This window comes from Apodemus sylvaticus, chromosome 4, assembly GCF_947179515.1.
Source record: "Apodemus sylvaticus chromosome 4, mApoSyl1.1, whole genome shotgun sequence".
Lineage (NCBI taxonomy): Eukaryota > Metazoa > Chordata > Mammalia > Rodentia > Muridae > Apodemus > Apodemus sylvaticus.
Window position 1 is genome coordinate 6254606 of NC_067475.1, and position 19790 is coordinate 6274395.

The window sequence follows — 19790 nt, forward strand, 5'->3', positions numbered from 1 at the left end:
GAGGGGGAAGTTAAGGGGGAGGGGATGGAAAGGGAGGGGAAGGGCAAGGGGAAAGGGGAAGGGGAGTGTAAAGGGGAGGGAAGGGGAGGGGAAGGGGGAAGGGGAAAGGGAGGTTAAGGAGGAAGGGGAAGGAGAAGGGGAGAGAAGGGGAGGGAGGGGGAGGGGAGGGGAAGGAGGAGGAATTTGCAAAGTCTGTTATCTCCTTCCCCTTCCACATGGGTTCCAGGATCCCACTCAGGACTCCTTGCTTGAGCAGCCAGTGCCACCCCTGCCCCCGCTGAGCCACCATTATGAGCCACTATACTAGACCTACTTTTGATCAGCAAGGGCTTTCCCAATTTCTTGACGTGCTTACATCATCATGATTCGTGCAGTACAAGTATAGAGAGAGTCAGAGTTACCTTTAAAGAATTTGGTGACTTCAATTTGTAAATCTAACCAGCTGCTTGTAAATGTGTCAACACAACAGCCCACATTCTTTCTGTAGAGAAGCCATTGTAGAAGACATCCCCAGGTTCTCCACTGCCTTGATTAACTTTTCTTTTAAGCAACTGGGAAGTGGTGGGGGGGTTGGGGGGTTGGGGGGTGGGGGGTAGGGGTGGGAGAGGAGGTAGGGGGTGGGGGTGGGGGTGGGGGAGGAGGTAGGGGGTGGGGGTGGGGGTAGGAGAGGGGGTGGGGGAGGGGGGGCGGACACTTTGCTTTGACCTGGCACATTGTAAGAGGACCTTTTATCTGTGGCTTTATCCAGATACTCATTTTGGATGGCATAACTAACTCTGAATGAGTGGATTTGAATTTGCCTTAAAGGGGCTGCTGGTGTTTCCGGAGTGGAGTCATTGAGGTTCCACAGCACCTCAGCTGGATCCCGAGAGAAATGTCTGCAATCCCCATTTTGGCTCCAAGATTAAAAACATATATGGGAAAGAATTTTTGAAGAAATAATTTATTCCTGATATATTTTTATATATAACTCTTTTCCAAATTAAACCAACACAATGAAAATTAGATTAGAAGACAGAAATCTGTGGATTTCAATGCATCTGAGATATTGATCATATATTTTAATTAATGGCTTATTACACTGTATTATTGTAACCCTATAGCCATATGTTAAAAGTGCAAACATGCAAGAGTAATATTTGCAAGCAACTGGGAAACAGGTTAAGACACACCACAGACTGCAGTAATGACTTGCGTTCAAATTGCCCCCATATCTTATTCCAAGCAAGACTGATCTATAAAGCATGCTCCTCAGTCCAGAACCAGATAATAACGGAGATAAGTACTCTGCCTGGGTAGAATTTAAGAGCAATTTCCTGAGGCTCCGTTATAAGAGCAAAAGGACACATATTAGAGCAATGCTGGCTGGCCAGACACTAGTTGGGGTAAGGATTGTTGTACAGAGCCTTTTGCTAATACCAGTTTAAATGTGTCATGTCATCCTAGGTGATTCCAGAACTTTTCATGGTGTGATTTTGCTATATTGATAAATTGTTTTTTAAAATTAATTAGGTTTTTTATTTTTTTATTTTTTTAATTTATTGATATATTTATTTACATTTCAAATGATTTCCCCTTTTCTGGACCCCCACTCCCCGAAAGTCCCATCAGTCCCCTTCCTTCCCCCTGTTTTCCCACCCAACCCTTCCCACTTCCCTGTTCTGATTTTGTTCTATACTGCTTCACTGAGTCTTTTCAGAACAAGGGGTCACTCCTCCGTTCTTCTTGTACCTCATTTGATGTGTGGATTATGTTTTGGGTATTCCAGTTTTCTAGGTTAATATCCACTTATTAGTGAGTGCATACCATGATTCATCTTTTGAGTCTGGGTTACCTCACTTAGTATGATATTCTCCAGCTCCATCCATTTGCCTAAGAATTTCATGAATTCATTGTTTCTAATGGCTGAATAGTACTCCATTGTGTATATATACCACATTTTTTGCATCCACTCTTCTGTTGTGGGATACCTGGGTTCTTTCCAACTTCTGGCAATTATAAATAGGGCTGCTATGAACATAGTGGAACATGTATCCTTATTATATGCTGGGGAATCTTTTGGGTATATGCCCAGGAGTGGTATAGCAGGATCTTCTGGAAGTGAGGTGCCCAGTTTTCAGAGGAACCACCAGACTGATTTCCAGAGTGGTTGTACCAATTTGCAACCCCACCAGCAGTGGAGGAGTGTTCCTCTTTTTCCACATCCTCGCCAGCACCTACTGTCTCCTGAATTTTTAATCTTAGCCACCATTCTGACTGATGTAAGGTGAAATCTCAGGGTTGTTTTGATTTGCATTTCCCTAATGACTAATGAAGTTGAGCATTTTTTAAGGTGTTTCTCTGCCATCCGAAGTTCTTCAGGTGAGAATTCTTTGTTTAACTCTGTACCCCATTTTTAAATAGGGTTGTTTGGTTTTCTGGAGTCTAACTTCTTGAGTTCTTTATATATATTGGATATTAGCCCTCTATCTGATGTAGGATTGGTGAAGATCTTTTCCCAATTTGTTGGTTGCCGATTTGTCCTTTTGATGATGTCCTTTGCCATACAGAAACTTTGTAATTTTATGAGGTCCCATTTGTCAATTCTTGATCTTAGAGCATATGCTATTGGTGTTCTGTTCAGAAACTTTCTCCCTATACCGATGTCCTCAAGGGTCTTCCCCAGTTTCTTTTCTATTAGCTTCAGAGTGTCTGGCTTTATGTGGAGGTCCTTGATCCATTTGAATTTGAGCTTAGTACAAGGAGACAAGGATGGATCAATTCCCATTCTTCTGCATGCTGACCTCCAGTTGAACCAGCACCATTTGTTGAAAAGGCTATCTTTTTTCCATTGGATGTTTTCAGCCTCTTTGTCGAGGATCAAGTGGCCATAGGTGTGTGGGTTCATTTCTGGATCTTCAATCCTGTTCCATTGATCTGTCTGCCTGTCACTGTACCAATACCATGCAGTTTTTAACACTATTGCTCTGTAGTATTGCTTGAGGTCAGGGATACTGATTCCCCCAGAATTTCTTTTGTTGCTGAGAATAGTTTTAGCTATCCTGGGTTTTTTGTTATTCCAGATGAATTTGAGAATTGCTCTTTCTAACTCTGTGAAGAATTGAGTTGGGATTTTGATGGGTATTGCATTGAATCTGTATATTGCTTTTGGCAAAATGGCCATTTTAACTATATTGATCCTGCCAATCCATGAGCATGGGAGGTTTTCCCATTTTTTGAGGTCTTCTTCCATTTCCTTCTTCAGAGTCTTGAAGTTCTTGTCATACAGATCTTTCACATGTTTGGTAAGAGTCACCCCAAGGTACTTTATACTGTTTGTGGCTATTGTGAAGGGGGTCATTTCCCTAATTTCTTTCTCGGCCTGCTTATCCTTTGAGTATAGGAAGGCCACTGATTTGCTTGAGTTGATTTTATAACCTGCTACTTTGCTGAAGTTGTTTATCAGCTGTAGGAGTTCTCTAGTAGAGTTTTTTTGGTCACTTAGGTAGACTATCATGTCATCTGCAAATAATGATAGTTTGACTTCTTCCTTTCCAATTTGTATCCCTTTGACCTCCTTATGTTGTCGAATTGCCCGAGCTAGTACCTCAAGTACAATATTGAAAAGATAAGGAGAAAGGGGGCAGCCCTGTCTAGTCCCTGATTTTAGTGGGATTGCTTCAAGTTTCTCTCCATTTAGTTTGATGCTGGCTACCAGTTTGCTGTATATTGCTTTTACTATGTTTAGGTATGGGCCTTGAATTCCTGTTCTTTCCAAGACTTTAAGCATGAAAAAATGCTGAATTTTGTCAAATGCTTTTTCAGCATCCAGTGAAATGACCATGTGGTTTTTTCTTTGAGTTTGTTTATGTAGTGGATTGCATTGATGGATTTCCGTATATTGAACCAACCCTGCATTCCCGGGATAAAGCCTACTTGATCACGGTGGATGATCGTTTTGATGTGTTCTTGGATTTGGTTGGCAAGAATTTTATTGAGTATTTTTGCATCGATGTTCATAGATGTTCATAAGGGAAATTGGTCTGAAGTTCTCTTTCTTTGTTGGATCTTTGTGTGGTTTTAGTATCAGCGTAATTGTGGCTTCGTAGAAGGAATTGGGTAGGGTTCCTTCTGTTTCTATTTTGTGGAATAGTTTGAAGAGTATTGGTGTTAACTCTTCTTTGAAGGTCTGATAGAATTCTGCACTGAAACCATCTGGTTCTGTGCTTTTTTTGGTTGGAAGACTTTCTATGACTCCTTCTATTTCTTTAGGCGTTATGGGACTGTTTAGATAATCTATTTGGTCCTGATTTAATTTTGGTATTTGGTATCTGTCAAGGAAATTGTCCATTTCCTCCAGATTCTCCAGTTGTGTTGAGTACAGGCTCTTGTAGTAGGATCTGATGATTTTTTGGATTTCCTCAGTTTCCATTGTTATATCTCCCTTTTCATTTCTAAGTTTGTTAATTTGGATACTGTGAGTATTCATCTTTTGTTGTTCTTTACATTTATCTTCACCTTAGAAATGATAATTTCTCCTTGTGAAACTCCAAGAGGCTGTGAGCAGACTATAGGCTAGATCATGGCTCACACCCCTCCCAATCCACTGCTCGGTGCTCACATCCTTCCCAATCTATTGCTCAGTGCTCACATCCTTCCCAATCCATTGCTTGGTGCTCACATCCCTCCCAATCCATTACTTGGTGCTCACACCCCTCCCAATCCATTGCTCGGTGCTCACATCCTTCCCAATCTATTGCTTGGTGCTCACATCCTTCCTAATCCATTGCTTGGTGCTCACATCCTTCCCAATCCATTGCTCAGCACTCACACTCCTCCCAATCCATTGCTTGGTGTTCACACCCCTCCCAATCCATTGCTCAGAGTTCCCCCCTCCCATACATTGCTTGGTGCTCACACCCCTTCCAATCCATTGCTTGGTGCTCACACCCCTTCCAATCCATTGCTCACAGTTCACCCCTCCCATACATTGCTTTGTGCTCACACCTCTCCCAATCCATTGCTCAGAGTTCACCCTTCCCACGCATTGCTTGGTGCTCACATCCCTCCCAATCCATTGCTCAGTGCTCACACTCCTCCCAATCCATTGCTCGGTGCTCACACTTCTCCCAATCCATTGCTCAGTGTTCAAACTCCTCCCAATCCATTGCTTGGTGCTCACACCCATCCCAGTCCATCATTTATTCATCTGTCTTGGACTTATTTGCTTATATAATTGTACTTGGTTTCACTCAACAGTATATGGTAACAAAAAAAGCTTAAAATAAATCTAGATATTGAAGACCTTGACCCTTGGTACAGAGAAGGTACTGCTGCTGTGTGGTGGGTCTAAAACCAAAGCTAGGCAGGGCAGGAAAGGGCACATGTGTGTGTGTGTGTGTTTGTGTGTGTGGTATATGTGATGTGTGTGGTATGGTGTGTGTGGTATGGTGTGCATCTCTGTGTGTGTGTGTGTGTGTGTGTGTGTCTGTATGCCTGCCTGTCTATCTGTGACTAAAGTCACAGACAAGAACCAGGCAGAATGGTACTTGTTTATAATCCCAGCACTGGGGAGGCAGAGACAGAAAGATCTGTGGGGCTCAGTTGCCAGCTAGCCCAGCCTAATCCATAAACAGAAGATCAATAAAAGACTTTGATCTAAATCCCCACAACCACTTTTTTAAAAAAAATTAATAAACACTTTCAAACAACCAAAACAAAACAAAATAGCCCAATATGAATGATGCCTGAGAAAAGTGACATCTAAACTTGTCTTCTGTTCTTCCCACACAGATGCACAAATGTGTAACTAGCCAGTTGCGCGCACACACACACACACACACACACACACACACAACCACTCTTGTCTAGCTTAAAGAAATCAAAGGTCAGCCTTTTTATCTATCTCTTATGGAAATCTTTATTAGAAGAGACCAAATATACAATGAATACTAACAAATTTAATTAAATATTAACCCTTTTAGCTATCAAAGGTATTTATACCATATCTTTCGGTGTCCCTGCATGGCAGAGACACACTAATTACAGAAGCCACACCGCCATGGGCTCAGGAGAGCCCAAACCACCAGGCGTGGGGCGGGGTGGGGGTGGGGGTGGGGAGGCCACACTGCAAGGCGCCAGTGGGAACTTTTTGGTATAAAGATATCTAAAGTGAGTTTTCAACAAACCATCAATAAACAACAGCAGGTTATTGTTGATTGACTCTCAGTAAATCCCCATCTCGGGGCAATTTGCTATTATGCTGAGTTGGCGAACCGAGTCAAGTTCTCCTAAAACTTAGCAATCCTCATAAAATTATTCAAAACGGGATTAAAAACCGTTCCAGTTTCTATCGGCACAATAAAAAACTGACAGGTTGTCTCATATAAAAGTTAGTAGACTTGACAATCCTCAGCACAGCGCACAGCTTCCCCTCAGAGGGAAAGTCTCCTGTGGAGCTCCCACAGGCTGCTCCTTCAGGTAAGGGTAAGACACTGGGCGTGGCCTGCCGACCCATATTTTTAAGGAACTACTATAGAAAAGATTTTATTCTTTAAAACTTCTTTTAGTAAAAACAAAGACAAATCCAACACGTGTTCTTCCAGGCTTGCGAGTGACACCCATTTGTGAACATCCACTAGGCACAAGGGGAATTGTTCCTATCACACGATGTCCTCTGATGGTGAGGATATCAAAAGTAGAGTCATGGCCAGTGGAGCTTCCTCAGTGACAAAAAAGAAGAAGAAGAAAGAACCCCTAAACAAAACAAAGCCAAGCAAAACAAAACATCAAAAAAACCGAAACAACGAAATGCCATAAAACAAAAGTAACAAAACAAAAGAAACATTAGAAGACTTGTCATCACTCAACATTGCAGGGTTTAAAGTTTAATTTCTTTCAAATGAGGTCTGTACGCTTGCCCACAAGATCCCGGAAGTACTGACCAGCCAGGAAGGCACTGAGAGAATTGAGTGGTAAGGGCTGGATGACTGGCTGGCTGGCCGCTCTCTCGGGATACATTCTCTACTGAGGCAAAGACCAAAGCGGGTGGTCCGCTTAACCTGTTGACTGTCAAACTGGAGGGGGTGGGGGCTTAAAAAACATTGATCTTGCTTTAATTACCAATTTTCCCTACAGAAGTCTTTTAGTTGTCGTCTTTAAAAATATACTAGGAGCTATCAATTTAAATCATGTATCCCTCACCGAGTTACTATTAAAAAGATTATGACTGTATTCAATATATTTTTTCAAAACATCTAAGTCACACTACGTAAAAAACAAATAATAATAATAAATTACAAAACAAAAGCTCTTAGTATAAAAATGTTACATGTAATTAACAATTCCCTTGCGACTTCTGATGGCTTCACAGGCTACAGTGTGTGGGCTTTGGTATACAAACAAACACAAGCCGGCCAAGGCCGGGATACAAATGTCCCCAACCAAAGCACTAGGGAAGGTGTGTTGGATAGATTCAGTGTGGGAGGCGACACAGGCGGTAGGATGCCCAGCTGGCTCTCCTACTGCTTCTTGATCTTGCCTGGCTCCAGCAAAATGTTCATTAGAGTCGGAGTCATGAAATAGGGTCTTGAAGGAGAGCCTTGGTTTCTTTCTAGGTCTTCCACTAGGAGGGAGGAGGGCAAAGTCAATAGAGCAGTGAAGCGGTGGGAGGAGCAACATCGCCACCTGCTGCCCACCCGCTGCACAGCAACGCCAAACATCGCTCGTTTAGACAGCATTGTAAACAGCTATGAGAAAACAATCAGCCCTTATTATTACATCAATAAGATATCATTTCTTTCTGTGTCCCAGGTCAGTTCTGGCGACAGTTCAAGCATTTCCATAGAACGACTGAGGAAATAGCATTTACTCCCATCCAAATTCACTTTCTAAATTACAATATCTATTTCCAAATTGCCTTTGTTTCATCAATGGCAATTTAGATTGTAAAGCCTCAACAAAGAGATCTTTGTGTGTGATCTCAAATCTTTCCATAAACAGTTCTGGAAATATTGCTCTGTGTTTCAAAACTTTAATTGCTGTGTAAGAAAAATGGCTTCTAAAATTCTTCTCGAAAACAACATTCATTTTTACTCTATGCATTTTAATTACAGAAGTAACAAACAGAGACTATTTTTTTCTGAGTGGGAATATACCATAACACAGCAAACAGACAGCTAATATCTTACATCTGATCTATAGCCAACCTCACAATTTTTGCGTCTATCTGAACCAACTAGAGGGTTTTTATCATGGTCCAGAGAGTGGTCCACATCCTAACATAAACTCGTTGGTTAGGTGGACACCTGCAGCCACAGGCTCACTATAAGTCACCATTGTCACAGGATTTTGTTGAGGTCCTTGCATGGTTGTAAATAAATTTTGTACTTGTACTAAAATGCAAGAAAAATAGATAAGTGATTGCTTTTCTCTGTTATCAAGGAAAAAGTGACAGGCAACATTTGGGACTGATAATCTCAATAAAGCAAGCCAAGAATAAGCTAGTGACTCTCTTGTGGACCAGTACTTGAAAACCCTTCTGGAATTATTGGCTCTATGTAGGAAGATGCCATACAACCATTCTAAATCTAGGCTCACACACTCCAGAATAAGTAAATTAGCATTTAAAATGACTTATAACACAAGGATATATTTCTGACTCTCAAATGTGTGGGCCGTATTGATAGCCACACATTACATTATTAATATATAGACAATCTGACGTGAGTTTAGTGTCAAAACCAACAGAGCACCAGTCAATCCTGTGCTCTGAGGAGGGCTCTTTTATACTTAGCCAGGTGGCCCATTTCTACACACAGGAAAAGGCATGCAATGTGTGTGGGTCCAATTCACACTTTTCTGCACCATGTGAAATGTAGGCATGGCCACAACAATCCAGCTGCCATTCTCAGTCCTGGAGCTGTGGTGATGGTGGAGGTCTTGATCTGAAACATACATATCCCAGGGGAGCACCAGACCTGGTGCCTGAAACAGGGGAGCACCAGACCTGGTGCCTGATAGGAGGCCCCTCGTCTGAGCAGACTCATCTGCTTTGTTTCCTCACTGAAAGTTGAACTTTGACCTTATGCATGGGTGTCCCCTTGAAAAGGAAGAGTCCACAGGCCTCCTACATGGCTGTGTCAGGAAACTCAGGAGGCAAGAGATGAGGGAGGTAGCCATTTCTGCTCTGTTTGGATACCCTCGGGTGGCCAGAGGTTCACAGCAGTGGAGAGGCTATCCCCAACCTCCAATGTCACCCAAGTATGAGCCTCATTTCACTCAAACGGAGAGACAAGGCTGCAGGCTCGTGTCACCTCAGCAGGGTTAGTGCCGAGCCCACGGGACCTGCCTGCCCATCTACAGCTTGTCACAGGCTAACTCGCCCACTTGACATATGCTTTCCAGGAAACCAGGAACACACGTTGAATCACAGTTTCAGAGAGCTGTTCACCAGCTTCAACAGTAACTGTGACCAGAGCAGCATAATTACAAATTCAATACCATATGATGGTCAACTACAACTCAATATTTTTATGGCTAATCGATTACACATTGATAGTGTTGTAAAAAACTGCCTGAATACCCTTTACAAACATACACTTATAAAAAAAGAAAGGCTAGCAAAGTTATAAAAGTTATTAAACCATGGTCAGCTACAGGTGTTTGCGCTTGGGACCAGTCTGTAAAGTAAACTAGGCCACTGTCAAATGCCCGGTCCCTCAGACGGCCCCAAGGACGGCTTTTCAGAAACAGCAGAAACACTTGTACCCTGCTCTAAAGCAACATTTTCGTATTGCAGTCAACCTAATTCACAGAATTCCTGCTGGGAGCTTGTCCACTCTATCTCTGGGGGGCTGGACGCTTCTTGGTCAGAATTCTGTGCAGACTGGGTGTTACAAAGTATGGTTTCTCTGCAGATCCATCGTTCCTCTCCAGGTCTTCACCTGTGTGTTAGTAGCCAAGGCAGTTAGTAACAATGGCAGAGAGACATGCCCGGGATTTTACAGATTGAATAGTTGAACAGGGAGAAACCAGAAAAACCAGTGTTAGCGTGTCATACATAAGGCAACCGTGCAATGATGGTGATGGAGAAGGTGGGCACTGGTCTCTAACCGGGAGAAGAGCCCACCCCACCCCACGACACACACACACCTCACACTACACACACACACACACACACATACACCTCACACTCTACACACACACACACACACACACACATCACACTCCACACACACACCTCACACTCCACACACACACACCTCAGATTCCACACCACACACACCTCACACTCCACACACATACACCTCACACTCCACACACACACACACACACACACACATACACACCTTACACTCCACACACACACACCTCACACTCCACACCACACACACACCTCACACTCCACACACACACACCTCACACTCCACACACACACACACCTCACACTCCACGCACACACCTCATATTCCATGCACACGCACACACACCTCACACTCCACACACACACACACCTCACACTCCACACACACCTCACACTCCACACACACACACACACACACACCTTACACTCTATGCACACACCTCACACTCCACATACACACACACACCTCATACTCCACACACACACACACCTTACACTCTACGCACACACCTCACACTCCACACACACACACACACACACCTCATACTCCACACCACACACACCTCATACTCCACACACACACACACACACACACACACACACACACACACACACCACTCCACGAGCCCTGGGAGCTTTATTTCCAAAACTACCACAAGGAAGCTTTTCCTGGGGGTTTCTAACATGCTGCTTTTCATCTCTATGACTGTTCATTTCGGAAAGTAACAAATTGCCACATATCACTAACTCCATGAAAACTGTAAAACAAAGATTTAATCCCACATTTCAAGCCTTTTAAATCTTCAGGTAAGGTCTTGCTGTCTAGCCCAGCCTGGCCTTGGACCCACTGTCTTCTAGTTTTGACCTTCCCAGCACTGGGGCCAAAGGCTAAACTGTTTTACCTATTTACTTACCTATTTGTGGAGCATGCTTGTGTGTGTGTGTGTGTACATATGCACATATGTGCATTCACATGGAAATGAGAGGCCAAACTCAGGCATCATTCCTCAGGCGCTGTCTGTCCACCTTGCTGTTTGATATGAGGTTGTTCATGGGCCTGAGTGCGACCTTGCCAATTAAGCCAAACAGGCTGACCAGTGCGGCCCAGGAATCCGCCCTCCCGCCTCCCAGCGCAGGGACTGCAAGCATGCCCCACTTTTTACATTGGTTCTGGAGACGGAACTCAGATCTTCCTGCTTAATGTGGACAGCACTTTCCTTAATCCTAAAGTCATTACAATCGTTTTATTTTATTGGTGTGTGTGTGTGTGTGTGTGTGTGTGTGATGAGGGCATCTGTTCAGAGGCCACAGTGTCTGGTCCCCCTGGAGATGCACTTCTAAGAAGGTATAAATCACCCAACATAGGATCTTGGAGTCACTAAAAATCTAACTCCAGTCTTCTGCAAGAATGTGTGCTTTTAACCTTGGAAACGTCAATCCAGCCCCTTTCTTTTCTGCTTTTCTTTAGTATTTTAATTACATTCACTTATTTCTGTGTGTGTGCATGCATGAATGCATGGGACACAATTCATGTCCGAGGGTGAGGGGTTGACTGCAGGGCTCAGTTCTTTCCTACCATCGTGGGTCTCGAACTCAGGTCATCAAACTTGGCAGCAAGTACATTTACCAGGTGAACCAGCTTTTCTGGTTTTTCTTTCTCCATTTAAAAAAAATAATAAAAACAAAACAGAGAACCCAGGCAAAGTTCTATCTAATGTGTAAAGTTTCCAGATTTCTTTGTCTGTTTATTGAAAATTGATTTTTAAAATGCTTAGGGGAAAAATCAGATGAAGCTATTTTCTAGATTTTTCCATTCAGCAATCATCTTCCTCCCTGACCGGCCACGGAGCCGCTATTCTTCCACAAGGGACTTTCTCAGGAAGTAATGGAAGCGGCAAGTAGCCCTGTCTCTCTGAAGACCCATGTGCTAGAGACATGGTCTCAGCGCCAGCATGGACTGGGCTCTGTTCTCTCCTATGCTGATCCCGCCTCCTCCAGGTTTGTCAGGGATACTTGGAGAGGAGACACTTTTGGTAAGGCAGGCTCCCTGGGCTGTTCTAGGTCATGGGTTACTGGAAAGCATCCATTCTCCAGGGCATGATCTAGGGATAGGGTGCTCCAGAGAAAGCTCTTAATGCCGAGTCTTTGTGTAGGTACACACGTGTTCTGTGCACACTCCTAATCAGGTACACATGTGTTCTGTGCACACTCCTAATCAGGTACACACATGTTCTGTGCACACTCCTAATCAGGTACACACATGTTCTGTGCACACTCCTAATCAGGTACACACATGTTCTGTGCACACTCCTAATCAGGTACACACATGTTCTGTGCACACTCCTAATCAGGTACACACATGTTCTGTGCACACTCCTAATCAGGTACACACATGTTCTGTGCACACTCCTAATCAGGTACACACGTGTTCTGTGCACACTCCTAATCAGGTACACACGTGTTCTGTGCACACTCCTAACCAGGTACACACATGTTCTGTGCACACTCCTAATCAGGTACACACATGTTCTGTGCACACTCCTAATCAGGTACACACATGTTCTGTGCACACTCCTAATCAGGTACACACGTGTTCTGTGCACACTCCTAACCAGGGGCCTCGCCATGGCTCATTAGCTGCAGTGACCCCATGTCTCTTTGAAACCTTTGCTTCCTGACTTTACCAGAGTCTATATGTAAGAGATCTCACTGGATTCCTACAGCCAATTCAGGGATAGGGCTTAGGGGTCAGTGGTAGTGTGCGCATAGGCAAGGGCCTAAGTACAATCTCTAGGACTGCCATTATCCCTTTCCCATTCCTCTCCTGTCCCCTCCCCTTCCTTCCCCCTCCCCTCCCTCCTCTTCCTCCTCTTTCCCTTTCCCCTCCCTCCTTCTCTCCCTTCCCCTCCCTCCTTCTCTCCCTCTACCTTTCCCTCCCCTTCCCTCCTCTCCTTCCCACTTCTCCCCTTCCCTCCTTTTCTCCCATCCCCTCCTTCCTCTTTTCCCTCTCCCTCTCCCTCCCTCTCTCTCTCCCTCCTCCCCTTCTCTCTCCCCCTCCTCAAAACAAAACTAAACTAAAGAGCATCTACAAAGTAATGTCTCCTTCCAAATAGATGCTACTCTGCACTTGAAGCTAGGTAACAGTAAATCACCAAGCCAGGCAGGCAGCTGGATTTTTACTTTCTCTTCTTTCAAACGTACGCACTGGATACTTACAGAAGCAGATGAAAATGGTTTCAACACACATTGAATAGACGCTGAAGAACCCATGTGCAATCAGGTAAGATCCAAACACAAGAGTCTGTGAACCGACAGAGAAGAGAGGTAACTTCACCGACCTGACTCGGAGCAGCAATACTGCAACTGTAAATGCAGGGTGGGGTACGGAAGTACTGGAGGGCTCTGCTGAAAACATCTGCAATAAGACACCATTGGTTGTATGACAGCATGCTGTCCTGAGGTGGTTTTTGTTTTGTTTTGGTTTTTTGTTGTTTTCTTTTTTTAAACAAATGTTCTTGCTCCCATGACTACCTCTTACCAAGGATGCTAGTATCTACCCAAAGGATCTTAGCTTTCAGATCCCAAAATCAGGCAATAGAGTCTAAAGGGTTAAATCACGCACCACCTGGGTCCTCAAAGTTACTCAACCTGCCTGTGTCTCTGCTCTGGCATGGGGGAAGAGAAGCATTTATGTTACACGGATGAGGAGAGCTGGTAGCAGATCGATCCAGCAGGACTCTCCCCAGCTCTCCCCAGCTGTCTATGCAGTCATCCCCAGGGGTCTGGAGCGTTGGCTACAGAGAAGAAGATATCTCTCTGCATAGGCACCCCCTCCCTGCCGGGGAACCACGCCACCCACGTTAGAGCCCCATCTTGGGCCCTGGCTCCTGGCTAAGATCTGCTGACATGATTCACAAGGTGAGCTTCTTTTCCAGAAGGTCTTGTCATCTTATCTGGGACAGCATTGTGCATTGTGAGCCAGCTTCTGCTGTCCTGCTAGCTTTCCTTACTTCCTTACAACTGAATCTCATGAGAAAGCACCCAGTAAACTTTCTACATGCAACCTTACCAACAGAGTAGTCCCTTCCAAGGAACCCAGCATCCGAATCCTGAGGCCAGGGGCACAGATTAAGAAAAATAATGCCCACCACTATTACTATTTATTTTTTCTATTATACTATTTTACTATTATTTTTTTAAAAATATACTATCTTACTATTATTTTTTCTTACCTTTCCGTCTCTAATGATCATGGCATCAGTGATGCTAAGCTTCCGTAGACTGAACTGCTTCCCCAATACTTACATTAAAGTCTCAATTCTCAATGTAACAGAACTGAAGAGAAGGGGTTTGGGAAGCAGAGAGGCCACAATGGGGATACCTTTATATAGGGATCAGTGCCTGCTACCAAGAGACTTGGTCTGCCCTCTTCCTCTCCAGCACATCTGTGAGGAAGCCCAGCTCGCACCTCTCAGCCTTTCAAAATTGGAGGAATACATTTCTATTGCCAGAGCCAATCAATCACCCTTTGTTGATTTTGTGACTAAGTCACCGGTTCTTACCAGGAAGGGGACCCAGTAGTAATTTAAAGTTGTTGGTCCCTCTACAATTAATTGTAGTCTTTCTGTGAAGAGTAGGAAGGCCAAGGCACCTATGTAGAAAGAACAGAACATGGGAGTCACACGCTGAAAAAGGCTGTGGAGATTGTTGTAGCAGAGTAGTGTCCAAACTCTCCATAGCTTTCTATCCATCCTGGTAACACTACTTACCTACAATCCCAGAAACCAGGATTTTCCCCAGGAGTAATACAAAATATGTGACTTCATCTGTGACTGCGACTCTGAGCATCAGGGGGAGACAAGAAAGTATAGGTCAGTGTTTGAACACACTCAGTGCTCGGAGTCTGTAGGAGGCGGGGACTCATGGGTTCACTCTGCTGTGTATTTGTTGATATTCTAGCTGACGATTATAAAATACAAGACATGAATGTGGAAGCCGGCCATGAGGTCACTGTTTCTAATGAGACCACAGACAAGAGCACTGTAGGACCAGGACCATGGACAGCTGACCCATGACTCTGCGGTAATAGACCACCCTGACTCCATCTTAAGGATGGAAGCCATTTTGTTAAAAGGCCAGAACAAGTTCATTTCTGTTTGCTGCAAAATGTGCCTATGTTTCTTGAACTGGACATGCTCGCCACCGTATGGAATTTGACTCACACCTTGTGTGTACCCTGAAAAGATAGGATGCTCCGTCAAATGGTTTTGAAATGTTTGACCAAGTGCTTACATAACCCAGAGTCCTCCAGAAACCCCCAAACCCGGAAAACCACCTACCTAGTTTCACAGTCTTTTTGGACTACATAAACCTTCCCCTCTCCTATGTTCAATGCTGTATTTTCAACCCCCACTTTAGGGAAATAGTCCTGTCAGACAAAAAATAAAGCTTGCTTAATTTGACCAAAGAACTTGGGTAATGGTCCTTGTTCTCAGCCAGCAGGACTAACAGAGGGAGCTTGGATCTGAGGCTGTGAATCTGTTCTCTGATTCTGCATGCCAATTTCCCAGCCATTTTGAGAGAGAAAATGGGTACCAAGAAACCGCTAATGTAGGTCGTCTGGAGACCTTCCCGAGCAAAAGACTCAATAAGATTAAATATGTAGTCACCTGTGTAGATGAGAGGAGCTGTAATCTAAGATATGAAAAAAATGAATGTTGACTAAAATCTACCAAACTAAAACAGGTAACAGCCGTGGACGATAAGGCTAGAAACAGCCTGGATAACTACAAGCAACAATCTCATGCCCCTCCCACCAGACTGTCTGCGTTGTCTTAGCCTGATTACTTACTTCAGAATGTTTCTCATGAGCAGATAGAAGGCATCTCTTGTTGACTCGCAGAAGTTTTTGCCATATAATGCAATCTAAAGAAGGTGAGTGAGGCTCCTGTTAGTAGCATAGACTAACGACACACGGGCCACCCAGGGCCACCCAGGGCCACCCGGCACTGGGGAACGTGCACATTCATTGCTGCCTTCCACATTAATAACTTTACTTTTCCGATCTGTGAGTTTGTGGGATGCCCAGGATCTCTCTGATCTCGATCCCACAGAACTCGCAGACTCATGGACAGTGAGAGGATCGTCAAGCGCTGTATGTACGGTGGACTTTTCGTCAAGTCTCAGATAGGGGGTTCTATCTTTGAAACATTTGGCTGTAGTACGTATTAAGAGGTTTGAATATTGTCATCACAAAAATATTACTCCTAAGGAAATACAATCCCTTCAACTATGAGGAGTTACTAATTAAAAGTCTCAGCACTGTCATTGCAGATGGATTAATTGGATTTTCTGTCCATGACTACACACACCTCATTTCCAGCCCCACCCCACTGTGATGATAAATACGCTTTGGAATACTGCAGCTTCTACATTTTGAGAGAATTGTTTTCTCTGTCTACTATGTAAATGAAAGAAATTCTTTAGAGGCATCCACATTCTCTCGGGAAATGAGGTAGAGATTGGCCCAGCATTTCCACCACTCACTCCTCCTTAACACAAAGTTCATTAAAATGATTAATTTCTTCCTTAAATTATGTAAATCTCCCTATTAGAAAGGCATTTTCTTCTCTGAGGGAACCAGGGACAACAGCTTTCCTCTTACATAGTTATCAGACACACGTCAATCTCCCATGGTTTTACTTTTATTATTTAAAAACTCATTACATTGCCAGGCAGCGGTGACACATGCCTTTTATTCCAGCATTTAAAGGCAAAGGAAGGAAGATCTCTGTGAGTTCTAGGCCAGTCTGGTCTAAATATCGAGTTCTAGGACAGTTAGGACTATATGGGAAAACTGTCTCAAAAAACCAAAATTAATAATAATAATAGTAATAAAAATATCAATAATAACATGTGTTTGTGTTTGTGTATGTGCATGGGCATGCATGTGTATGTTCATGTGTGTACATGTGTGTGTGTACATGTTTAGGTGTGTGTGTGTATGTGTGTGTGTGAGCGTGCGCACTCACTCTACAGCAAGCCTATGGAAGTCAGAGAACAACTCGCAGGATCTGACTCTTTCCTTCCACTGTGTGGGAGCCAGGGCTGCCTTGGCTTGCTGGGTTTGGCAGGAAGCACCTTTACCAGAGCCATCTTTCTGGCCCTCTAGCACACTTCCTAAATTTCAACACAAATATTTCCCCTCAAATGTAATACTATCTCAAGAAAAGTATAGCCTGATTGATGTCTGGGAGTTGTACACCCACATATCAGAGTCAACCACGTGATACGGTCCTGCTCTCCAGGCAACAGGGTGGACATGGGGTCGGCTTGCGAAGCATCATCATCATAAATAAGCAGTGGCCTACTTACCATGATGTACGCATTTCTGTTTAAAAACTTCACCATCTTTTCCAAACACCAGAAACAGCACCGTAGGCAGCAGTGCAGGAACTGGGCGGCACTGTTCTGAGCTTCTGTGGGAGGGAGGAAAGGAGGGAGGAAGGGAGGGAGGGAGGGAGAAAGGGAGGGAGGGAGGGAGGAAGGGAGGGAGGGAGGGAGGGAGGGAGGGAGGGAGGAAGGGAGGGAGGGAGGGAGGGAGGGAGGAAGGGAGAGGGAGGGAGGGAGGAAAGGAGGGAGGGAGAGAGGGAGGGAAGGAGGGAGGGAGGGAGGGAGGGCTTGTAAGTCCATCACTGATGTCAGCCTTCAGACTCAAAGTAATGACACTGAAAATAGGATTTAAGGTGGCTTTTTTTTTTATTGTGATGTGCACCTAATTGACATTTTAATCATCCTTCAGTATACAGTTCTGTGGCTTTAAACACATTTATGATGTTGTAAAATCATTTCACTATCCATTTTCAGAAGTTCTTATCAAACAGTAATCAATAATCAATTAAAAAAATTCATCCTTCCTCATTCTCCTCTCACTCATCCTCCATCCCCAGCTCATATTTTACATGGTGATGTGGGGCTGTCTCTACTAGAAATCCTGAACAGAACAATACAGGGAGGATCTTTTTTATCACTTAGCATCACATGCAGGCACATCATGCACCCTGGATTTGTGGGTGACACTAACATTCTGCTGCAGGCCCATCATGCCCACCTCGATCTGTCCACTATTAATGCTCATGTGGGTGGCTCACACCCTTGGCCATGGCAAATGGATGGTTGGCATGAGGGTGGGTGGAGTGGGGCACAAGGTAGAAGTAGACTTTCTGGGTCAGTATGAATTATATTTTAGCCTTTCAGAAACTGCTGCTGTTCCCACAGTGGCTATGCCAGGAAGCATTCCTATCAAAGGATCCAATTTCCCAACAACCCGCACTCTCCCGGGCCTTGTTTTTAGTGGTTGTTTCCATGGCCATCCTAATGGATGTGAGGCGCCATCACAATGTGGTTCTAGTTTGCGCGTCCCTGTCTAATGATACTGCATCTTTCCCGCCCTTGACGACCATCCTGGTCTGTGCAAGAGCTCTTCTCAACTCTTCAGGCCATCTTTGAACTTTTATTGTTTGCCATTGAGTGGAAGGAGCTCCGTGTGTGTTCTGGACACGAGTCCGTTATCTGGCATATTATTTGACACTATTTCCCTCCACTATGTGGGCTGTCTCTTTACTCTGCTGTTCCTTTGATGCACAAGTGTTTTCAATTTTCATGACGTCCAATTTACTTTTCCTTTCTTTGTTTTTTTTTTTGGTGTGAAAAATCAAGAAATTGCCATCAAGTCCGATGGCATGCAGATTTCTTTTCACGGTTTTAATTTTTTCCCCGAGAAATATTATAGCATTTCCCCTTATGTTTAGATCTTTGATGTGCTCTGGGTTGATTTTGTATTTACTTCACACATTTGCATTTGGGCATTCCACTTTTCACATCACTGTGAAGCTGAGTCATCTTTCCCGTCAGTTTGAAATGTTAGAGTTGAGGCACAGGGCCCACATACTATTCTCAGTAGTCTATCCCCAAACCACCCCATTTTGATGGCTACCATTTTGTCTTAAATCAAGAAATTCAATCAGGAAATGTGAGTCCTCCAACTTTGTTTCCATTTGGTCATCTTTTACAATGCAGTGTGAGCGGAGCCCGTGTGTCTGTAGACTGCATATAGCATGTATGAAGGCATGTACAGCTTGTGATGTCTGACCTGGCCTGAGCTCTAGACATGCAACTGCTACCCTAAGATTCTACCATACTCCTCTGCAGTAATATGTTAAGACATCTTAACATAATCCCTTCTTGAAATGTGCTTCTCCTGGCCTCCATAAGGTCAATCATGAGGACACCAGATACCGTCTTCCTTCCCCACCTTTCCCACCATCCTCTTGTCCCTGGCGAGTCCTCCTGGGCTGTGTTTCAAAACACATTCAAATCCCTACCACTCCAGTCCTTTCCACCCTGACCCACATCAATCTTCGGGTCTCCGTGTGCCCACCCTGTCCCATTCTCATCACAGAAGTCTACGGTCAATCCCGGGAGCTTACTTTTAAGTCGCCTGTCCAGGTATTCTACGATCACTTTAAACATCTGAACGGATGCAAGGATCAAAGATCCAAAGGCCAGAGACCCCGTGTGGTATCTAGGCGAAGAGAAAACAGGATGGAAGGCAAGGTGTCGTTCTGCATGCCCGCGGGGGAGGGGGCGGAGGGCAGGGGGGCCTCTT

At 44.3% G+C, this 19790-nt stretch overlaps 1 protein-coding gene across 1 annotated transcript in view; it reads right to left on the minus strand.

The window, feature by feature from the left end:
- Positions 1-7499: 7499 nt before the first annotated feature.
- Slc44a5 (solute carrier family 44 member 5) overlaps positions 7500-19790 on the minus strand; it is a 67003-nt gene continuing 54712 nt past the window's right edge. Inside the window, exons 16-22 of the mRNA XM_052178817.1 lie at positions 19612-19706; positions 17498-17601; positions 15975-16048; positions 14893-14963; positions 14686-14774; positions 13340-13424; positions 7500-7603 (exon numbers count right to left, since the gene is read on the minus strand). Coding sequence (XP_052034777.1) covers positions 7500-7603; positions 13340-13424; positions 14686-14774; positions 14893-14963; positions 15975-16048; positions 17498-17601; positions 19612-19706 — 622 coding nt within the window. The remainder of the gene's footprint in view (positions 7604-13339; positions 13425-14685; positions 14775-14892; positions 14964-15974; positions 16049-17497; positions 17602-19611; positions 19707-19790) is intronic.